Below are 20,348 nucleotides of genomic sequence, written 5' to 3'. Positions count from 1 at the left end.
TATACAAGTATGATATTTTTAGACTTCATTTTTAAGCCTGATTAAAAAATTGGTGCCCTGATTTTTTATGTAATAGCTTTATTGAGGTATAATTTACATACCATAAATCCACCCATTATAATTGTGCAATCTAATGATTTTTAATAAATTTATAAAGTTTTATAATGATCACTTCAAAAAGTTCTCTTGTGTTCGTTAATTTGCAGTTAATTCTCTGCCCCCTTCCTCATTGGACCCTGATTTTTTGGGTTAATTTTTGGGTCCTAAGTCTTGAAAGAATAATTCATGTAGCAATGCTAGTATAGCCTTGTGTGCTTAAAAAATGTAAATTTAAATATTCACTGTTCAGGGTAGGAAATGGTATTGAAATATTAGTGAAAAGAATAAGATGGAGAATCAGACTGGCCATACTTTTACCCAGCCCTACCATTTACCATGTTACTCAAACTATTCTCTTCATCTGTTAAATGGGGATAATAATAGTAATTTGCTCAGAGAGTTGTTGTGAGGATTAACTAAATAATGAAAGTAAACTACTCAGCACAGTGGCTGCCATATGGTAAATACTCAATAACTATTAGCTAACATGATTAATCTTGATTAATCTCTTGTTAGTATAGGTCCAAAATATATGGGGTAAATATATCCTGGCAGGTAGAGAGCAAAATTTAAATCAGATTCTAAGTTTCTGAAGTTTGTGTAAAATATGATCCTGCTCTGTCTTGGTTTGTTAATAACATAGAAGTTTTTTTTTTTACAAACTATGGAAGTTTGTAAAAGAAAGTTAATTTCCAGTGGAGAAGATCATTTCTCAACAATTTTATTTGGAGATATCTGCTAAGCCACTTTTACTGAATATTCTGTGTTGATCTTTGACAGAACTTTGACACCAGGGAAATAATTACCCACTTTTTAACTGAAACCATAATGTCTATCAGAAACTGTTCTCGATTGTCTTAACCTTACATTGGGATATTCTGTCCATGAGACTTCCTCTAAATAAGTAAGGAAAGAGACATTCATTGTATCTCTTGTAGTTTGATAAGCTGAACTAAATGATCTTTAATAAGACCTTTTTCTGTTTTTGTTCTTTTCTTTTATGTACAGATGTACAAAGCAGGGTCATCAGAAGCCTCTCGATTCAAAAGATGATAATACCGAAAAACACTGCCCAGTGACAGTGAATCCTTGGCATATGAAGAAAGCTTTCAAAGTCATGAACGAATTAAGAAGGTATCATTATACTAATGTACATGCAACCATTGGTTTCGTCCCTTTATTTTTCAGTTGTTTGTAGTGAGTATATAATCAACCTTCTATTGTTGCTTTGTCTGGTACATGGAACATTAAAAGCTTTTTCTGCAAGTTTTTTTAAAGGAAGAGAGCAAATAATTTATCGGAAGTGTGGATGGTGTGGGGCTTCTCTATTGTGTGGTAACTGCTTAACCATCCTGCTAGTCTGATGCAATTGTTTGGAGGTGAAAAATACACGGGGGATTTCTAAATGCAAAAAAAAAGAAATGCAAATATTTTATTAATACTTTTAAATATATTCCATGTAGAAATGATAATATACTAGATATTTTGAGTTAAAAAGAATATAGTAGGCCAGGTATGGTGACTCATGCCTATAATCCCAGCACTTTGAGAGGCCGAGGCAGGAGGATCACTTGAGGCCAGGAGTTTGAGACCAGCCTGGTCAACATAGTGAGACCCTGTCCCTATTTTCTTTTTTAAAAGTTAAAAATAAGAGAGTATATTATTGAAATTAATTTATCTTGTTTCTGTTTACCTTTTTAATGTGATTACTATAAAATTGTGACTTGCATTATATTTATATTGGACAGTGCTGGTCTAGGACTTCTTTTTTTTTGTCTTTTTTTTTTTTTTTTTCCTTTTTTTTTTTTGTGGAGAATGGGGTCTCGCTATATTACCCAGGCAGGTCTTGAACTCCTGGGCTCAGGCTGTCCTCCCGCCTCTGCCTCCCTGAGAGCTGGGATTACAGGCGTGAGCCACCGCGCCCGGCCTGGTCTAGGGCTTCTAACTTACCGTGGCAAAGAATATGGAAATAAACTTTTAGACAGAGAAAAATGTAACCATTTTTTTTGTGGGAGTGGTGGTAGTTTTAGGGGACAGTGATCTGCCTGTTGCTGAGGTACTAAGGATCTCAAGTGTACTAAGGATCACTGCAACTTTTAAGTAGTATTAAAAGTTGATTGAAAAATGAGTAACTTTTTTTTTAAATTAAAAGGCTAATGTATGTATTAAGAGTCTTGGGTTTTATTAGCACTTTATGAAAGATCTGCTTTTTCCCACCATTCCCTTTGTTAAAGTATTCTGCATATATCTATCTGAAATGCTGAAAGCCTAAGAACGGATTAAACCTTCCCTTAATCTTTCTATGCCTCCTAAAAACTCTCCCTTTTAGGCCCATCATTTGTTTGTTTCTTCTTCAATTAGTGATTCAATAAATATTTATCTACTAGGTACTGTAGGTACAATGGTGAGCAAGAACAAATATGGTTACCACCCTCGTGGGCCCATAGGTGACTGCACGAAGCAGGCATTCATCAAAGAAATCACAAAAATAATTTACTGTAATAACAGTATGTGCTGCAAAGGAGGGCTGCTGGTGCCAGAAAGGTGGATAACAGTGGTCAGGACAGGCTTTCTTGAGAAGACAGGAATAATTATGCTGATATCTAGAAGGAAAAGAAGATAAGGAGATAAAGTCAGGATGGGAGTGAGGAGAGAGAGAACAGTGTTCCAGGCATGGGGAATGCTGTGCCACATCTTAGGGTAGGAAGGAGCCGACCTCATTGGAGGAACTGATAGTGTTGCTGCAGTGCACATGGTGGCGGAATCACACAGGAGAGGCAGCTGAGTTGGTAGGAGGGGCCATTGGACTGAGGTCCTGAAATTTTGGTCTTAATCAAGAGTTGCCTTGAGAGGAAGCCCGTAGAGAGTGTTAAGCAGGAATGTGACCTGATGAGATTTATATTTTGAACACACTGGCTGCTGGGTGGAGAATGGATTCGAGAGAGATAAGAGAAAGTTAAACTGAATATTGGATCATTTGATTTGTTTTCTAGTACTGCTTTGACATTTTCAAAATGTGGGTTTTCACTTATTCTTTGGGAGACTATATAGCTGGGATAATCCAGCAAGTCTGAGGGTGCTGTTTCGGGTTTTTAATCCTGTTTTGACAGTAGTTATTAGAATGTAAAATGCATTGGTTACTAAGTGGAACTGTAAGAAAAGTAAGAAAAATAGTCTGGTTGTTTTAAGACTGGGATCTTTAATGGCTGTTTTTTCTCTTTGAGAAGTCTAAAAAGATTGACTTTTAATAGACTATTCAAATGTTCTTTTTCCCCACTCCTATGGGTGGGGCGCAGGTAGCCTTGGCGTTCTGCTGGTGTTAATATGAGTGGGTCTCTGTTGACCTGGGCATGACTCACTAAACTGCGGGGAAGGTAACACCAAGTGCTCCTTCCCTTGGGGTCAATGACCCGAGTTTTGGGACAGACTCTGGCCTCGAGCCAATTGTTTTACTTGTTTGAGCCTGACTATAAAATGAGAGGAATGGACAGGATGGTGTCTAAGGTTCCGTGCTGCTCTGACATTCTCAGCTTAGAGATGTTTTTCCTGCTTACCTGCAAGCCCTGTGGTATCCTTGCCTGGCCCTAGGATTATTTATAAGCTCCAGTCTTCCTTCATCTGTTTGCCCCTTTTTGGATGTAAACCGTATAACTGTCAGATAGTACCTTCTTGTTCTTCGTGTGGCACCCTTTCAGCAGCTAGTATGTCACTGGGCTGGTAGTCAATGCTGATTTTCAGAACAAAGAATGACCTTTGAATAGCTAGAGTGTTGGCTGCCAGGTCTATAACCTGGATTGTTTCAATGAAAGCGCCAACCAACAGTATTTTTAAAAATGGACTGTTGTTGGGGTTCATCAGACCTTTTTAAAAATGTCATTCCCTTCCATTCTTAAATCTTATAGCCATTTTGAGTAATTCTTTAAAAAAAAATCTCTGAAGAGGCCTATTCCTTGTACAGCTGAAAATCATTAATTATTTCCTGTCCTTGTGTCAACTTCCTGTTGCCCAGAAAGGGTAGCTGAGAGTGGTTTCCTGACTTCTGGGAAGGGAGAACTTCCTTGTTCTCACCACTCTGCCCTTGGGCTCTAACCTCAAAGTGGTAGAGCAACGGCTGTATGCCGAAGAATGTTAATGTGAACCTTCGGCTGATGGAAGCAAAATTTTAGGAGTAAAAGTCACTTTCAATTATGGCTGATGTAAAGTGTGGCTGTGGGAATGGGGGTAGGAAGACAGGAGTTCTGTAAGGTTTAAGTTACAGAATTAAAATTGTTTGATAGAAAAAGTATGTGACATTTTATTGTTTTCTTAAACTAATTGTTTTTAGACAGGAGGCTCAGAGACCTAGCTTTATATCCCAGCCTAGTAAGAGCTTGAATATCTTGAAATTATTTGGTTTAAAAACCCTGCAGTCACATGTAAACAGTGTATTCAACAAGTATTGGTGAGCACCTAATCAGCTAATACGCCTGAAAGGCTATGTGGGATCCAAAAACAGTATCAGACTTAGCCCATGCCCTTTGAGTGTCTAGAGAGCTGCTGGACAGAGGAGGATGAGGCAGTGAAAAAGTGTGCACATCGTGGGTGCCCAGAAGGATTCTTACGAGGAAAATTCACATAGCCCACAGAGGTGGGCTTCAGTTGGGCCTTGTTGGGAGTGCAGCAGGATTCACTGAGGGGATGCAGTGGGAAGGTCTTTCCTGGTATAATTAATTGCACAAGCCAGGGAGGGACTAAACATCATCTGTTGGATAAAGTGAATCAAGGGTTCATCCTGGGGAGTCTGTGCAGAAAGGTTAGGAAGCAAGAGAAGGGCAGAATTGTGGCAGGCTTAACTAGTATGATGAATTTGGACTTAATCCTCTGGGCAGTGGGATTCAGTGAAGGCTTCTGAGAAACGGAGCGTCGTGCTAAGATTAATGATGTTGGAGTTGTGAAAGGATGGCTTTTAGGACAGCAATGCATCTCTGGTGGGAAATTCAGCTCTTAACTCTAAGTTTCCCGAGTGTGGATGGGGGAAATTTTTCAAAACACCAATGTTTTCAAAACCCAATAGATCTTCGCAGAGTGCTTATAATGTGCAACACACTGTATTAGGTCTATAGAGGGGACAGAGAAGCAGACTGTACCCCAGGTAAGTTTTTTCTTTTTCTTTTTTTCAAGACAATCTCACTTTGCCACCCAGGCTGGAATGCAGTGGCGCGATCTCAGCTCACTGCAACCTCTGACTCCTGGGTTCAAGTGATTGTCCCACCTCAGCCTCCTGAGTAGCTGGGATTACAGGTGTGTGCCACCACACCCAGCTAATTTTTTTTATTTTTAGTAGAGACAGGATTTTGCCATGTTGGCCAGGCTGGCCCAGATAAGTTTTATTGACAAAATTAGATGGCTAGCTTTTGAAGATGACCAAAGAGCAACTGTCTTTGGTGGCATTTTGTCTTTACAATTAAAAAAAAAAAAGAAAAAGAAAAACTACTGTTTTTTAGGCTATAGGATAAGACTGTATTTGAGCTTTAACAATTTCAATGAGTATTAGTGATGGGGGCACAACCTATTAGCTTTCTTTACAAGGAATATAAGTTTGATCCTTAATATTTAGGAGTTGAAAGTGTTCGGTAAGGATGAATCATATGAAGCAATTCAAATGTTCACCTTTATATCCTGCATAACCCATAAATATTGAGTTGTTCATTCATAACAGCAGTTCTTAACATTCCAGAAGATATTTAAGCAAAATAGCCTGATGTGCCTTCTTAAAGGAGTGGTTATTGTGTTTTTCCTCCAGGATTTTAGGCATCATGGGACCTATATTACTAACTAGGATTAGATTATCTGTTGTGCATCCATAAAAAATTTGATTTGTGGCTGTTGAGTTTTGGCGAAATTGTTATTGTGGCTCTTGTATGAATTCATACTTTGTTACTTAGATGGCAAGTGAATTAAACAGTGAACTTAAGTGAGCCTCCCTTTTTCTTCAGGAATACCTAAGATATTTTGGTACAGATATACAATGTATAATAATCACATTTGAGTACAATTGTGGGTACAAATGGGGTGTCCATGACCTCAAGCATTTATCATTGGTGTTATAAACAATCCAGTTATACTCTTTTAGTTATTTTTAAATGTATCATTAAATTATTATTGACTACATTTACCCTGTTGTGAGGCGTATGTTACTTTTACGAAGATAGACACTGTGCATTTTAAAAGCAGTGACAGATTTTTCTCAGTCTTAGGAATTCATTCATTTTATATCAGAAACCCCAAGGATTCCTTAGTATGCTCGGGCATGTTTCATGCCTTTTCAAAGCAGGTTTTGTTTTTTTTTTTTCCTGAGAAGGACCAATTTTCATGATATAATTTTATTTAGGAGATGGAGTGCCTTTCTTTATTCTGTGCTATTTGAGTTTTACATTAAGCCTATCTAACTCCTTTCTTTTCACTTTAGATTTGAGCTTAGAAGCCACCTCATTCTGAAGCTTTCCCGTAAGGTTGGGCCTAGCCTCTCCTGTGTGTTTCCAAATATCCCACACTTGTCCCATCTTAATAGTCATGGGTTCATTTTATAATCACTTATTTCCTTCTCTGTCTCCCTCACCTGACTGTAAACTTCATACTGTCATGGCTATTAATCTTGTTTATTTTGGTAAGCTCACACAGTCCTTGATGAATGAATGAATAAATGCAAATTTTGCTAAATAACAACTTTATTTATTCCATTATTTTGAAGGCCTTCTTTTCCTACAGTTTATTCCCTCATTAGATTTTCAGTAATAGGAACATAAACTCAGAAATTCACCATGGAAGACTTTGCATATGGGCTGCTAAAAGAAGTTTTTCTTATTTTTAGTGCCAGACTTTTCATTCGTAGCTCTCTCACTCAAAAGTCATTCAGCTTCTTGTAAGCATGCAAATTTGGAAAGAGGTAAGGGCCAGACTCAATGTACACACACTGATATACACTCATTGTATACTCAGTGACACAAACTAGTAAGAGTTTGTTAGCTCTCTCATCTCTAATGCTGTTTTAAAATATGTTATTACTGAAGACAGATAAAAAATTGAATACTAAAACTAAGCATGTCCTTAATTTGTAAAGTGGCTCTGGGACCTAACCCAGGATGTGGCTGCATAATATTTTAGCAGTGTTTTAACCTTATTAGTTAACTTACATCAACTAATAAATCAGTAAGGCCAAGTCAGTAATGTAAGTGACAGCCAGCAGGTATTATGTTAGAAGGTTTGGATCAATGAATAATTGTAATTGAAGGCAAATGTAATTAGTTATGTGATTTTTGAGGTGTTCAAGTGTAATTCCACTTGTGTTCCATCTTGAAACTAAAGCACTAGGAGGGATTACTGACAGAAGGAAAATAGGCATAAAGATGCACTTACGCACTTGACTCATCTTGTGTTCAAATCCCCAGGTCACAAAAGAGAAACCTGGATTGCTTTGTTCTAGAGAGATCATGCATGCTGGGCTGACCGTGCTTACCTCCCACCAGAGTTTCTTTGCTGCCACCCTTCTCTCTCCCCACTCTTCTTGGCCCACAGTTCCACATTCTGCTTTGCTGCTTCAGGTCTCCATGCAGTAGTACATAGTGTTCTCTTTGGGATTCTTGTGCTCATTCTTGATCCAGCTGACTCTTACTTGTTTTTAGAACTCAGCTTAAGGTCAATAGCTGCAGCAAGCCCTGTCTGACCCCCAGTCTGATTTAAATGCACCCCCACCCACCTTTCCATAATATCTTTATTACGGTGCTTTCCACTTTCTCCTATAATTTTTGCGTTGCCAGTTTTTTCTGCTGGTCTTCTTAAGGGCAGAGATGGTCTTGCAGTACTTTGTTGAATGAATGAGCAAACTTTGATTTTTAAAAATATTCTGTAGAGGTAGTGCTAACACTAAAATTGGAGCTTTTATTAGCTATATATAGAACTTAAAAATAATTTCTAGTATATAGTATGTCAAAAAGTAAATTATTATTTATAATTTATTGTTTCTCTTTCTTGTTTTATTCAAACTTTAACAGATCTTAAAACCGTATAGCTTTAGGTTTTGTGTAGTGGTCAAGAGGCTCTGGAGTCAGCCTGTGGTTTTGAATCCTGACACTGCCACTAGTTGGAGGACTTTAAACTTGGTTTCCCCAACTATAAATCTGGGGATAAAAATAATACCTTATAACATTGTGGTGGGCACTAAATGAAATAATACATGCAGGTAGAACTCTTGCATGGTTCCTTCGTGAAAATGCCACTGACACCACTGACTTTTCCCACCCTAGTTATATGTGAACCCATAGAATTCATAGAATTGCAGAATGCTTTTATATTCTCAGAGCAGATGGTAGACTTTGTCAGTTCTCTAAAATGATCTGGAGGAGTTATAAATTAGTGATACTGTGCCACCTTTTATGACTCCAGTATGGGACCTGCCGTATGTCTCATACAGCATCATGAGCCATTAAACTGTAACACACAAGCCATACTATAATCTAAATGGCATAGCAATCTCCTCAGCAATGAGGCCCTGGGATGCAGTCATCACTGATGCTGGGGTACTCTTTCTCTCCCATTTCTCCTAAACTGGATGGAGAGTAGTTACCAGTAGGCTCTCCAAAAGTTTTGGCATGAACTTTATGGGAACAAGTTTGTAAGCAGTATGGGCAGGTGGAAAACTTCAAGGACTTGGTCAAGCTCATGGCAAATGTTGCTTGTAAGCTACTAGAAAATTACAGAAGGAGGCAGACCACCCTTTTAGGAAATAGAACAGTAGAGGAGGGTGCCAAGTGTGACCTGCGTGCGCTATGCACATAGACATAAATTCAGTGCTTGGGTATGTGAGGTGTAGAAGGGACATTTGCTTTCACCACACCCATTTCAGTCATTCATAGTATGACTGGTAGCAGGGCAGGTTTTAGGCTTCGGAGCCTTCTTGCTTGTTCCAGAGTAAGCATCAGCAGCGTTTTCTGTTAAAGATATTCTGTGACATTATGAAATACCTGGAGAGTATGATCTGTCACCATATATTGCATGTCAGAAATGCTTACCACATGTTTTTGAGTGAATTGCAATGGATGTTTTAAAATTAGAGATATAATAATTATGGTTGCTGAATAATGGTTTGTTTTGAGGTAACAAAATGCTTTTTTTTTTTTTTGAAACAGAGCCTCTGTCACCCAGGAGTGCGGTGGTGCGATCTTGGCTGAATACAACCTCCGCCTCCCAGGTTCAAGCGATTCTCGTGTCTCAGCCTCCTCAATAGCTGGGATCACAGGTGTGGTCTACCATGCCTGGCTAATATTTGTATTTTTAATAGAGCCTGGGTTTCACCATGTTGGCCAGGCTGGTCTCAAACTTCTGGCTTCAAGTGATCCACCTACCTTGGCCTCCCAAAGTGTTGGGATTACAGGCATGAGCCACTGCACGTGGCAAAAGTGCTTTTTGACTTTAGATGTAATATTTTCTGGCCTTGAGGGATGAGATATTTTGCGCTGGTAAAATGTCGGATTAAGTTAAGCTTCAAATGCGCAAAGACTTTTAAGCAGCAGGTGTAATTGAATATAATTTTACCATTGCTTGATGAACTAGGGTCTTTTAAGATTTTTGTTGTTGTTGTTGTTGGGAGGGGGTGGGTATTTGACCCAATTTAGTTTTCGGCATGTGTTTTTTCTTCATCTTCATGTCAGACTACACCTGCCACTTCTGCTGCTACTTCTTATTCAGACAGCCTCTTCTTTTGCAGTCTATTGATGGTTTGCTGCCAGATATTGCCTTTAAGTTAAAAAATCAGTAATCAAGTTTGGGAAGATTTCTGTGTTTTTCAAAGGCAAGATTTTTAATGAGGATCCAAGGCATGTTGGGTGTTTATCCCAGCTGTTTTCTTTGTACTTCATGTTTAGGGATCATGTCCCAAAGGATGGCTGTCTTTTACATGAGTCTCCACTTGATGAAAGTGGGCTTTACTGTAATATTTTTGCATAGGATGTTCAGTACATTCATTGTTGATATCATTTTTTTCTCTCTCTGCTTTTTACACAGTCAAAATTTGCTGTGCGATGTCACAATTGTGGCAGAAGACATGGAAATCTCTGCTCATAGAGTGGTGCTGGCCGCCTGTAGTCCTTATTTTCATGCCATGTTTACAGGTATGAAATATTTTAGTTATGGGCATTTTAAAAAAAATGTATTCAGATCTGAGCTTTTCTTACCACATTTTCTTTTGTTATTAACATTTTGCTTTCATGAAATGAAGAATTACAATGGAAGAAAATGTTCTTGCTTTGTTCCAAATTCCTCCTCGTCTTTGTTTTTCATTGTTGGGGGTCAGTAAGCCTATATATACGTACACTCACAATTTTATGCTCAACTTTCCCCCTGTAAGTTATGTATATTAGTTCCTGCCATTTATAATAGCTTTTTGGCACTTTATTATTTTGACAAAAGAAAAACACTTTCACTTTTTTAAAAATGATTTTTATATTTGTTTCATCTAGTGTTACATTGAACAAAAAGATGTTTATTTAATATCCTTCATTTGGAAATACAAGAAAATAAAGCGGTTTATCTACAAGCTTAGATTTTACTTTGGCAACTGTGAAAATGTATAGAATGATTTTAGTACTTCTGGAAAAGAAGTAATTTATGTCTGTCACACTTGAATCCTTTACTCTCATTCTTTTTTAAAATATACTGTACAAAGAAATGAAGTTTATATCTGTTACATCAATGAATTTATAATCTTAGGGTATTGGTATGCCAAACAGAAAATACAAATAGAAATGTAGTTATACCAAAAAGCAAAAATACAAAGCTCTTCTTACTTTAGAAACTATTAAGTATTTTTGGTGCTACTGTTTTACTAGATACCTCAAGGCATACAAAAACAATGTGAACATGCTTCCTGCCCCAAAAACTTCCTGTGTTGCCAGGGAGGTGGATGTGCGCTCTTTAATAGGTAATAGCGTATGGAAGATCTGAGTGCCCACAGCAGTGATCAGACATTGAGGGCTGTGGTGGGCAGCACTGAGAGAAGGATTTCCCCAGACTTGATGGATTGAGGGGTTTACACAGATGAAGATGAGTGTAGAAGGTCAGATGGAGAAGATGGACTGAGTGAAAACTTTTCTGGGTGTCTTGGGAGTAGTGAGGAGACCAGAGCCCCACTCAGTTTTCAGCCTTTTATGATCTTGCTGTTCCAGAACAGAGTTAAATAATCAGGAATGAAGAAGGATAGCAGGTGGGCTCTGAGCCAAGTTGAGGATGTAGTTTGGGAGGGTTGCCTTTCAGCTGAGATTGATCTGAAAAGTCAATACCTATGAAGCGAGACTAGTCAGATTTTTATGTCTTGGGGTTCACTTTAGTCTCTTGATTTACATCTTATTTATTACTGCTGGACACTTCTAGAGAGAGAGGGTCTCTAAGGCTTGTAAGAGAAGGATTCAATCTGGAATGTGTTGGTCTACTTCAGGAATTCCCTTGTAAAGTGCTGTCCCCTCCTTGGTGGCCTTCCTTCAGATGACACTGCTGTTGCCACTTACTTGTTGGAACTACAATCTGTGCTTCAGTTTCCCCATCTGGAAAATGGGAATAATAATATTACCCACATCCTAGAGTTTTTGTGAAGATTAAATGAGATAATATGTGTGAATTTCTTAGCACTTGACACATAGAAAATGATCAGTTAATTTTGACACTAATTATTATGGTCATCATCACCATTCTTTTTTATTCTAACTTTGTAAATTTCTTTATATTCTGTACAAGATTGGAAAGCTTTAAGTTAGACTCTTTTTTTTTTTGATAAATATTTTATTATCCACAGAGTGACAAAAATAGAGTGATTAACTTATACCTGTAAGACCAAGGTTAGTTTTCTTTCCCCTCAAAAGGCTTTGGAGACTTAGTGTCTCCAAATTCCTTGAGCCTTAGACATCCAGTGAAATGGATGCTAGGTAGAGATAGGAGATCTTATTATGTCTTTAGTTCTCTTTTCTGTTTGCTTTATAATCTAAACTGCATTTCAGTTTCCCTCTTCTGTGTTTACTTCATGATTTAGCTGACATGTGATTTATGAATATGTGAACTTTGCCTAAGGAAGGGAATGAGGCATTGAAGACATTCTGATTCTCTAAGTATTTATAGTGTATCGCAACTAACTAGTAGGTAGGTGCTTTTGCAATTCAACTGGTTTCTGTCTGAGAATATACCTTTTGTGCGTAGTCAAATTTTAGGTTGCTATGCGCTAAAGTAGTTGAAAATAGGAATACTGTGTTAATTTCTGGCACATATACAAAGTGTGAATTGAGTACCTAATGTGTTTTTTTTTTTTTTACTAGTTTATTGAGGCATATTTTATATATCATAACATTTACCCATTTCAGGGCTGGACGCAGTGGCTCACACCTGTAATCCCAGCACTTTAGGAGGCTGAGGCAGGTGGATTGCTTGAGGAGTTCAAGACCACCCTGGGCAACATGGCGAAAACCCATCTCTATCAAAATACAGAAATTTAGCTTAGTGTGGTGGCACTAGCCTATAGTCCCAGCTACTCAGGAGGCTGACGTGGAATGATCACTTGAGCCTGGGAGGCAGAGGTTGCAGTGAGCCAAGGTGGTGTCATTGCACGCTGAACTGGGTGACAGAGTGAGAAAAAAAAAATTACCTGTATTAAATGCACAACTCACTGATTTTTAGTAAATTTACTGAGTTGTACTGCCATCACCATAAATCAATTTTAGAACATTTTTGTTCCCACATAATGTTTATGAGGTTCATCCATGTCATAGATGTTTCAAAGGAAGCTGTTCTTATTGCTAAATAGCATTCCATGTGGATAGACCACTTTTGACTTTCAATTTACCAGTCGATGGATGTTTTTGTGTTGTTTCAATTTTTGGCTATTATGAATAATATTGCTATGAACATTCACGCGCAGTTCTTTGTGTGGACATGTATTTTTATTTCTCTTGGGAGTAGATATCTAGGAGTGTAATTGCCAGGTCACATGGTACATTTATACTTAAAAAATTCTGCTAAGCTGTTTTTCCAAAGTTACCACACTGTTTTACGTTCCTACTAGCAATGTTTGAAACTTCCTATTTCTCCACATCCTTGCCAGCACTTGCTCTTGCTTTTAAAAAAATTATAGCCCTTCTAGTGGGTGTTGAAGTAGCATAGTATTATAGTTTTAATTTCTATTTTTCTAATGACCAATGATGTCGAGCATCTTTCTATGTGCTTATTATTTAAGCTAAACTTTTATGATTTTTCAGCAGTAGATGCTCTTTGACTTTCTGGCTATCTTTGTATTGTTTTTTTTTTTCTACTTTTGAATCTACTGTTTAGCCAACAAGTTGGCGGAGATTAGATAAAAAAGATAAAAGCAGGGCGCAGTGGCTCATACCTGTAATCCCAGCACTGTGGGAGGCCAAGGTGGCAGAATTGCTTGAGCCCATGAGTTCTAAACCAGCCTGGTAGAAATAGGGAGACCTCATCTCTAAAAATATTTTTTTAAAAATTTACTGAGCATGGTCACACGTGCCTGTATAGTCAGTCCCAGCTACTGGGGAGGCTGAGGCAGGAGGATCGCTTGAGCCTAGGAAGCAGAGGTTGCACTGAGCTGAGATCATGCCATTGCCCTCCACCTGGGCAACAGAGTGAGAATGTGACCCTGTCTCAAAAAAGAAAAAGAAAAAAAAAAAAGAAGACACGAGGATTGGGTCTAGGTAATTTAGTGTATATAGACTCATTTAAGTATTTGCCAGAGTATGAGTACTTTATTTCTTTATTTGTTTTTCATGGTCAGAAGCCCTGGTAAGTTTTGTTTTTTTTTTAAAATTATGGTGAGGTAAACAAGTAGACCATTGGATGCTTTCATTCCACCAAACATCAGGTACATTTACATTCTCTTGCTCAGGGACAGGGAGTTTCCCTACTCTTCTTTTGTTTTCGTGTGACTAACCTGTTAGGAAATGGGGAATATGCAGATGTTCTTCGTTGGCTCTTACTTTTAATCTCATAAACTGTAGGTGAAGTATTCATTTAAGTTATATCACCTAAGAAATAATTCTGTTACTCATCATAGTTCAAAGTGTTTGAGTAGAGAAGGGAAGTGAAAAGTAATTCTGTGATGTAGTCACAGGGTTTTACTTTGTGAAGTATGGGCCTATTTAGAGCAAGGCCAAGTTGTTTAACTATTACTTAAGAAAGAACATACCAAATTGGGTTCTTGTGTTTTTAGATTACTTCTTGGTTACAAATGTGGCATTTGGAAAGCTGTTTGCTTAACACATACTTTGAGATTTATTTGTGCCACAGGCTAACATTTCTGAAATCTGGTGAGAAGTACTGAATACTAAATTTTTATTTTTAGCCTTTTTTTTGGTGTGCTTTTTGATTTCTTTTGTCATATTGAACATGATTCAGTAAAATAAATTAGAATAGGAAAAGACAGATTATTGTTTGAGTTACTAAGAAGTGAGATTTTAAAAAGCTGTGTACATGGTTATGTTTGTCTAAGATTCATACTTTCATTCATCAAGGAGTATTTATTGAGCATCTTCTCTGTTAGGCATTGTCGTAGGCTTTGGGGACTAGAGTGATGAATAAAACAGATAAGTTCCTGTTCTCGTGATTCTAGTTAGGAAGAAGAAGAAAGGTTAGGCAGTAAGTAAACACACGAAATATAATTTCTGGTATTGATGATGGCTCTGAAAAAAATTATAGAATGTTGCACAAAGAACTTAAGTTGGAATGCTTTAGGCTGCCTGTAACAGCAAGCTCCATTCAAACTGGTTTAAATAATAAGAAAGCAGGCTGGGCACCAGACATGGTTGGATCTACAGCTTGAAAATTTTATCAAGAATCTTCTTCCTTCTGTCTCTCTACCCTTCTGTCCTCAATAAAAACATCCTAAGGTTTGTTCCCCGCTTAAATGAAAGATGCCTACAACAGTGGACCCAACAACCACTTCCTTGAGTGGACTCAAGGAAGGAGGACACTCTCTTTTAGGAGCTAAGGAACCTTTCGCAGAAGTTACCCAAACCAGATCAAAACTGGAAGGGCAATGCAGTTAACATGTTGGCCTTAGAATTGCTGTAGAACTGGAGAGTTACATGCTTTGACCATCATAGAGAGTGGCTGGTGGGGCACCTGGGTCAGCTTGCCAAACTGAAAATTCCTGTGTGTCAGTAACTGCTTTGTAACCCAAGAAGAAAAAGGTGGTAGTGATTAGAGTAGATGACAAGTGGAACTTGCAAAGTAATGGAATAAAATTTATTTATTAAACATAGCTATAAATTTGTTATTTATTTCTTAGGGTTTCAGCACAGAGTTTCTGCGTTACACTTTTATGTGTTTTTTTTTTTCCCCCAGATGTTTTGTGTGCTAAATAACTGAAATTAGAATCATAGAATTTTAAAAATGAAATGAATTTTAGCGTTTATCTTTTTAAACCTATTCACTTTTCATGTATTCATTGGATAAATTCATTTTACAGTGGATAAGTGAAGTTACCAGTTTATGTTGGGCTTCAGGAGTCCTGATTAAAGGTCCTTGAGATGGAATTTTTTTTTTTTTTTGGAGATGGAGTCTCGCTCTGTCACCAGGCTGGAGTGTAGTGACATGATCTCAGCTCTCTGCAACCTCCGTCTCCTGGATTCAAGCGATTCTCCTGCCTCAGCCTCCTGAGTAGCTGGGACTACAGGCAGGCAAGATGGAAATGTTTTTAGCTATATATGTGTTCTTAACACTTTCATGATTTGGAGGACTTCCTTTTTTTTCTCAATAAAAGTAGATACGAGACTGGGTACAGTGGCTCATGCCTATAATCCCAGTACTTTGGGAGGCCAAGGCGGAAGAATCATTTGAGGCCATGAGTTCAAGGCTGCAGTGAGCTGTGATTACACAATTGGACTTCATCCTGGGCAACAGAGTGAGACTCTGTTTCAAACAGAAAAAGAAAAAGTAGAGATGATATGGTATTTGCTAGTGAAAGTGCTTGGCTCACCCTGTAATGTATAGTGATGTTCAATAAATGTTTGTTGACTGAAATCCTTCATAGCTAGAATATCCATGTTTAAGACTAATTAAAGTGCCATTAGTTATGTTAAGTAAAAATGCTATATTTTGTGCATTTATTCAATTAATTAATTTATTTACTTATTTATTTGTTTGACGAGACAGAGTCTTGCTCTGTCATCCAGGCTGGAGTGTAGTGGTGTGGTCTTAGCTCACTATAACCTCCGCATCCCAGGGTCATGCAATTCTCCTTCCTCAGCCTCCCAAGTAGCTGGGATTACAGGCTTGTACCAGCATGCCTGGCTAATTTTTGTATTTTTAGTAGAGAGAGGGTTTCGCCATGTTGGCCAGGCGGGTGTTGGACACCTGACCTCACGTGATCCGTCCGCCTCGGCCTCCCAAAGCACTGAGATTACAGGCGTGAGTCCCTGCGCCCAGCCAAAATGCTACATTTTAAATTGGCACTTGCTTTACTTTTTATTCATCTAGTCATTTATTTATCCAACCAGTATTTATTGGGTATCTACTAGATGTCAGACATGTTATACAGAGATAAGAAAGGCTTCATCGGTGTTCTCATGAACTTAAGAATTCAGAGGAAGAGAACTAGGTAAAGAGTTGATTATGACAGAGTGGATTTGCATGAGTTACCCAACTGTACCTAGAGTGAGAGCGTTAATCCAGCCTTGGGCCACCAACAGATAAGGCTACCTAGAGAGGTTCCAGTGGAGATTAGCCTGGGAAATGAGTGGGTGGGGAGACAGAGAGGACAGTGTTCAACAGGAGCATCAGGGGTAAGACATTGCCTGGTGTCTGTAGAAAACAACAAACAGCTTCTCATTAATGTATTTCAGGTTTAGAAGTGGCAGGGGGAGAGAGAGAAGGCTAGATAATGAATCAGGGGCTGGACATGTGTGCTTGGACTGGGAGAAACCAAAGGATTTTTGAACTCCATGCTCAGATTTGTGGAGTCAGTACTGGAGGCAGGAAAAGAATTAGGAGGTGGCTCCATTTGTGTTAGCAAGAGATTATAGGACCCCCCAATGGCGAGAAGGTGAGATTTATTTGAGATCTATCCAAGGTTAATTCTGCAAGTTTTGGTGAACTGTGGGATTGGTGAGTAAGGAAGAGGAGAGAGTCAAGGATGACTGTCACTTAGGTTTTTAGTATAGGTGTTTGTATGGATTGCATAATGTGGTTTCAGAGTTCTGATATAACTTCAGAGTTACGTGATCAAAACATAAACAAGAAACTATAATCTCTATAGAGATTATGGGAGGTTACAAATGGTAAGGATAAACTATGTACAGTATCATTGGATAGCCTAGCTTTTTTTCTGTTTTAAATCCGACAAAGTCTTGCTATGTTGCCCAGGCTAGTCTTGAACTCCTGGGCTCAAGTGATTCTCCTGCTTCAGTCTCCCTAGTAGCTGGGATTACAGGAGTGAGCCACAGCACCTGACTCTCCTTGGATAGTTTTTAAAATGCATTATCAATCATAAATCTCACAAAGCCATGCCGTTTAAAGATTTCCTCTGAAAACACAGCAAGGGGCAAAAACTAAGGCAATATGTAACTACTGAAATTAGATATAAATAACTTTTACAATTCTCTTTAGTATGTGCTTTGATTCATAGTAATTATAATTTTTAAACCATCAGTGCAGTCATGGACAAGTTTTTTGTTTTTCTTACTGTTCTTATAAATTAATATAAAAATATTAAAATGTTTTCAAAACAGTATATAATTGAGATTGAATTTATTGGAAGCAGATACAGTTTTCTGGGGAGAAAAATAATCTTAAAAATGACAAATATTTGAATTAGCAAAATGCATCATATAACAATACCTTAAAAACTGTAATATTAAAAACTGTTTGGCGGAGAACTAATTATTTTTCAGCCATACTTGTAAATTAAAGTCCCACTTGGTTTTGTCTAAGGTGAGTCCCGTTTAACTGAGTACTGGTTGTTTGGCTTTGTGCTCACATATTATTGGGGCCCTGTAGGTGAATCAGTTATGGGCTTTGTCTAAAGTCCAGGTGGGAATCACCAGAATGTCTTAACTTTTGGCACAAAAGAGTCTTCAGTTTATACAAACCCCAACTATCCACAGGATCCAGCAAGAATAGGATAGAGGAAGGTGCCTTATATGTGGCTGAAGACTTATTTTTCTGTATTCCTTGACCTTCCTTTTTCCCCCTTTCTGTAAGCAGGGGAAAAACATTTGCTGCAGCACCAGACATACAACTCAGTCCCCTTTCATCCTGCTATGTAGGTATAGGTTCATCTTTCTCATTAACTCTCCTACTTCCCTTGTCATACAAAGAGATGCTTTTCTTCCTGGGAAGTAGCAGGGTAGGTTTTGGGATATTTTAGCTCTGAGGTGAACAGCTTCTTTCTGAGATCTTGTCAGAGATAATCTCCAGGGAAGCACACAGTTAAATGTACATGACGATTGTTATTTCTCTCCTCCCAGGGTTTGTGTTTACAAAGGAATTTTGTGTATTTATGATTTCCCATAGACTTTTCTGATAGTTTATGGTTGCTGACAGTGCATTGTGTCTGAAAAAGAAGCGAGCTTTCAAGAAATCTTGAGGCAGTGTTGTTTTAATAAGAGACACTGGGTTAAAGTGAAGGTGATGAAGGCACGTTCTCATGCTTCTTTTATCTTTAAAACTTAGTGAATTCTAGAGCCAAATCTTTTTTGCCCATGGCCCTCAGCATTATTCTTGGACTGTCCTTTTGATTTTTAATTGAATCCCTCCCCACTCCCGTTCAATTGCTTGTGTCTCCAAGTATCATGGTTCACTTACGTTGTCCACACCTAGATGCTTAAACTTGCCTCCTGCTCTCCCCAAGTCTCCCTGGCTTAGGGACCATCCCTTCTCTTTTCTCTTTCCCTATTTCTTTTCAACAGGTGGGTATTAGGAAGAAAGTCTTGTACTCTTTTTTTGCAGGCAGTTTTGTAGAAGGATGCCTGGTTTTAGTAATAAAGCTGGTATGGAAATGACTTCAGCGTGAAGTTGCTGCGGATGACAAACAAACTGAATCTGAGCTAGAAGATCTCTGTAACAAGCTTTGTTATTGACTAACCCTTTGTTATTATTGTGATCCCTGTTATGCCTTGCATTTTCTCAGCATCATAAGTAATTTGTTTTCTCCTTGTCTCCGGAGTGAGGATTGTGACCGCTCACTGAGGGTGGAGCCTCTGTATCTGGTGCAGGCTGTGCATGCCCCTGCAGGCATTTGTGTGTTTGTTGAAGGAGTAATGCTAACCAGGTGGGTGCTTTTTAGCAGCAGTTCATTGCTATTAGCCAAAGGCAGTAACGTCGTTACTCTTCTAGTCATGACTAGAAATCCATAAAGACAACAAATGCCCCGAAGCAGGGACAGCCTCAGCTACTGATCCTATAGCCACAAGAATAGTTCATGCAGCTGGACATATGGCACATTCATTGTTGTGATACGATTTTGAGGTACAAGTGGGTAACAAAAGTATATGTTATGATTTGCTCAGGTAAGCTTTGGAAGAGGAAGGGGAGTGTTTTCGGCTTCCAAAAAGTGGCTGATTATGCTGCCCGTTGAATACAGTGAGTGGCAAGAAGATGTATCCATCCATATTGGCATCGGAACTTCCACAGCAGTGTCTTGCTGTAACATCATTCTTATTCCTTTGTGTTTTAGGTGAGATGAGTGAGAGCCGAGCAAAGAGAGTTAGAATAAAAGAGGTAGATGGCTGGACCCTGAGGATGCTGATTGATTACGTTTACACTGCAGAAATTCAGGTTACAGAAGAAAATGTACAGGTAAGAGTAAACACTTCACACCATCTAGCTATTTATGCATACAGTTTTTTTAATAAAAAAAAAAAAGCGTACCCACACAGTGTACATTTTGCACCAAATTAATAGGATTCATTGTGAAAATTGTATTTCTAAAAAATATTTGGAATGATTACATCTTTTTAGTAATGTTCCTGAGTTCAGTATCTTTTATATTCTTTAAGATCTAAGATACAAATCCTTTAGTTCTCTGAATGATACTTGTTCTTTCATGAAAACACTGTCATATTCTTTTATAACTGTTGATCGATGCTGCCCACAGTTTTTCTTTATTCCTTGGAAGGGTGTAGTCTACAAAGAATGTTTTTGACTGCCGATATTCTTTATTTCTGCCTTTTTTTTTTTTTGATACACGATCTTGCTCTGTCTCTCAGGCTGCAGTGTAGTGG

General features: G+C 38.2%; 1 protein-coding gene across 6 annotated transcripts in view; it reads left to right on the top strand.

Annotated features, from left to right (window-relative positions):
- The window catches only part of KLHL2 (kelch like family member 2), a 113,728-nt gene that overhangs the window by 11,579 nt on the left and 81,801 nt on the right, over positions 1-20,348 (top strand). For 4 of the 6 annotated variants that reach the window (XR_002522291.2, XM_021938923.2, XM_021938924.2 and 1 more), the window contains exons 2-4: positions 1,108-1,233; positions 10,138-10,244; positions 19,802-19,923. Coding sequence is in view for 5 of the 6 variants with exons in the window: in XM_021938923.2 (XP_021794615.1) it covers positions 1,108-1,233; positions 10,138-10,244; positions 19,802-19,923 (355 nt within the window). In the remaining variant the exon portion in view is untranslated. Of the gene's footprint in view, positions 1-1,107; positions 1,234-10,137; positions 10,245-19,801; positions 19,924-20,348 lie in introns of those variants that run through there. The other 2 variants (XM_021938926.2, XM_021938927.2) reach the window with 2 other exon arrangements.

The sequence above is a fragment of the Papio anubis genome, chromosome 3, assembly GCF_008728515.1.
Source record: "Papio anubis isolate 15944 chromosome 3, Panubis1.0, whole genome shotgun sequence".
Classification (NCBI taxonomy): domain Eukaryota; kingdom Metazoa; phylum Chordata; class Mammalia; order Primates; family Cercopithecidae; genus Papio; species Papio anubis.
Note: the sequence above shows the minus strand (reverse complement) of the source record. Positions and strands in the feature narration are given on the sequence as shown.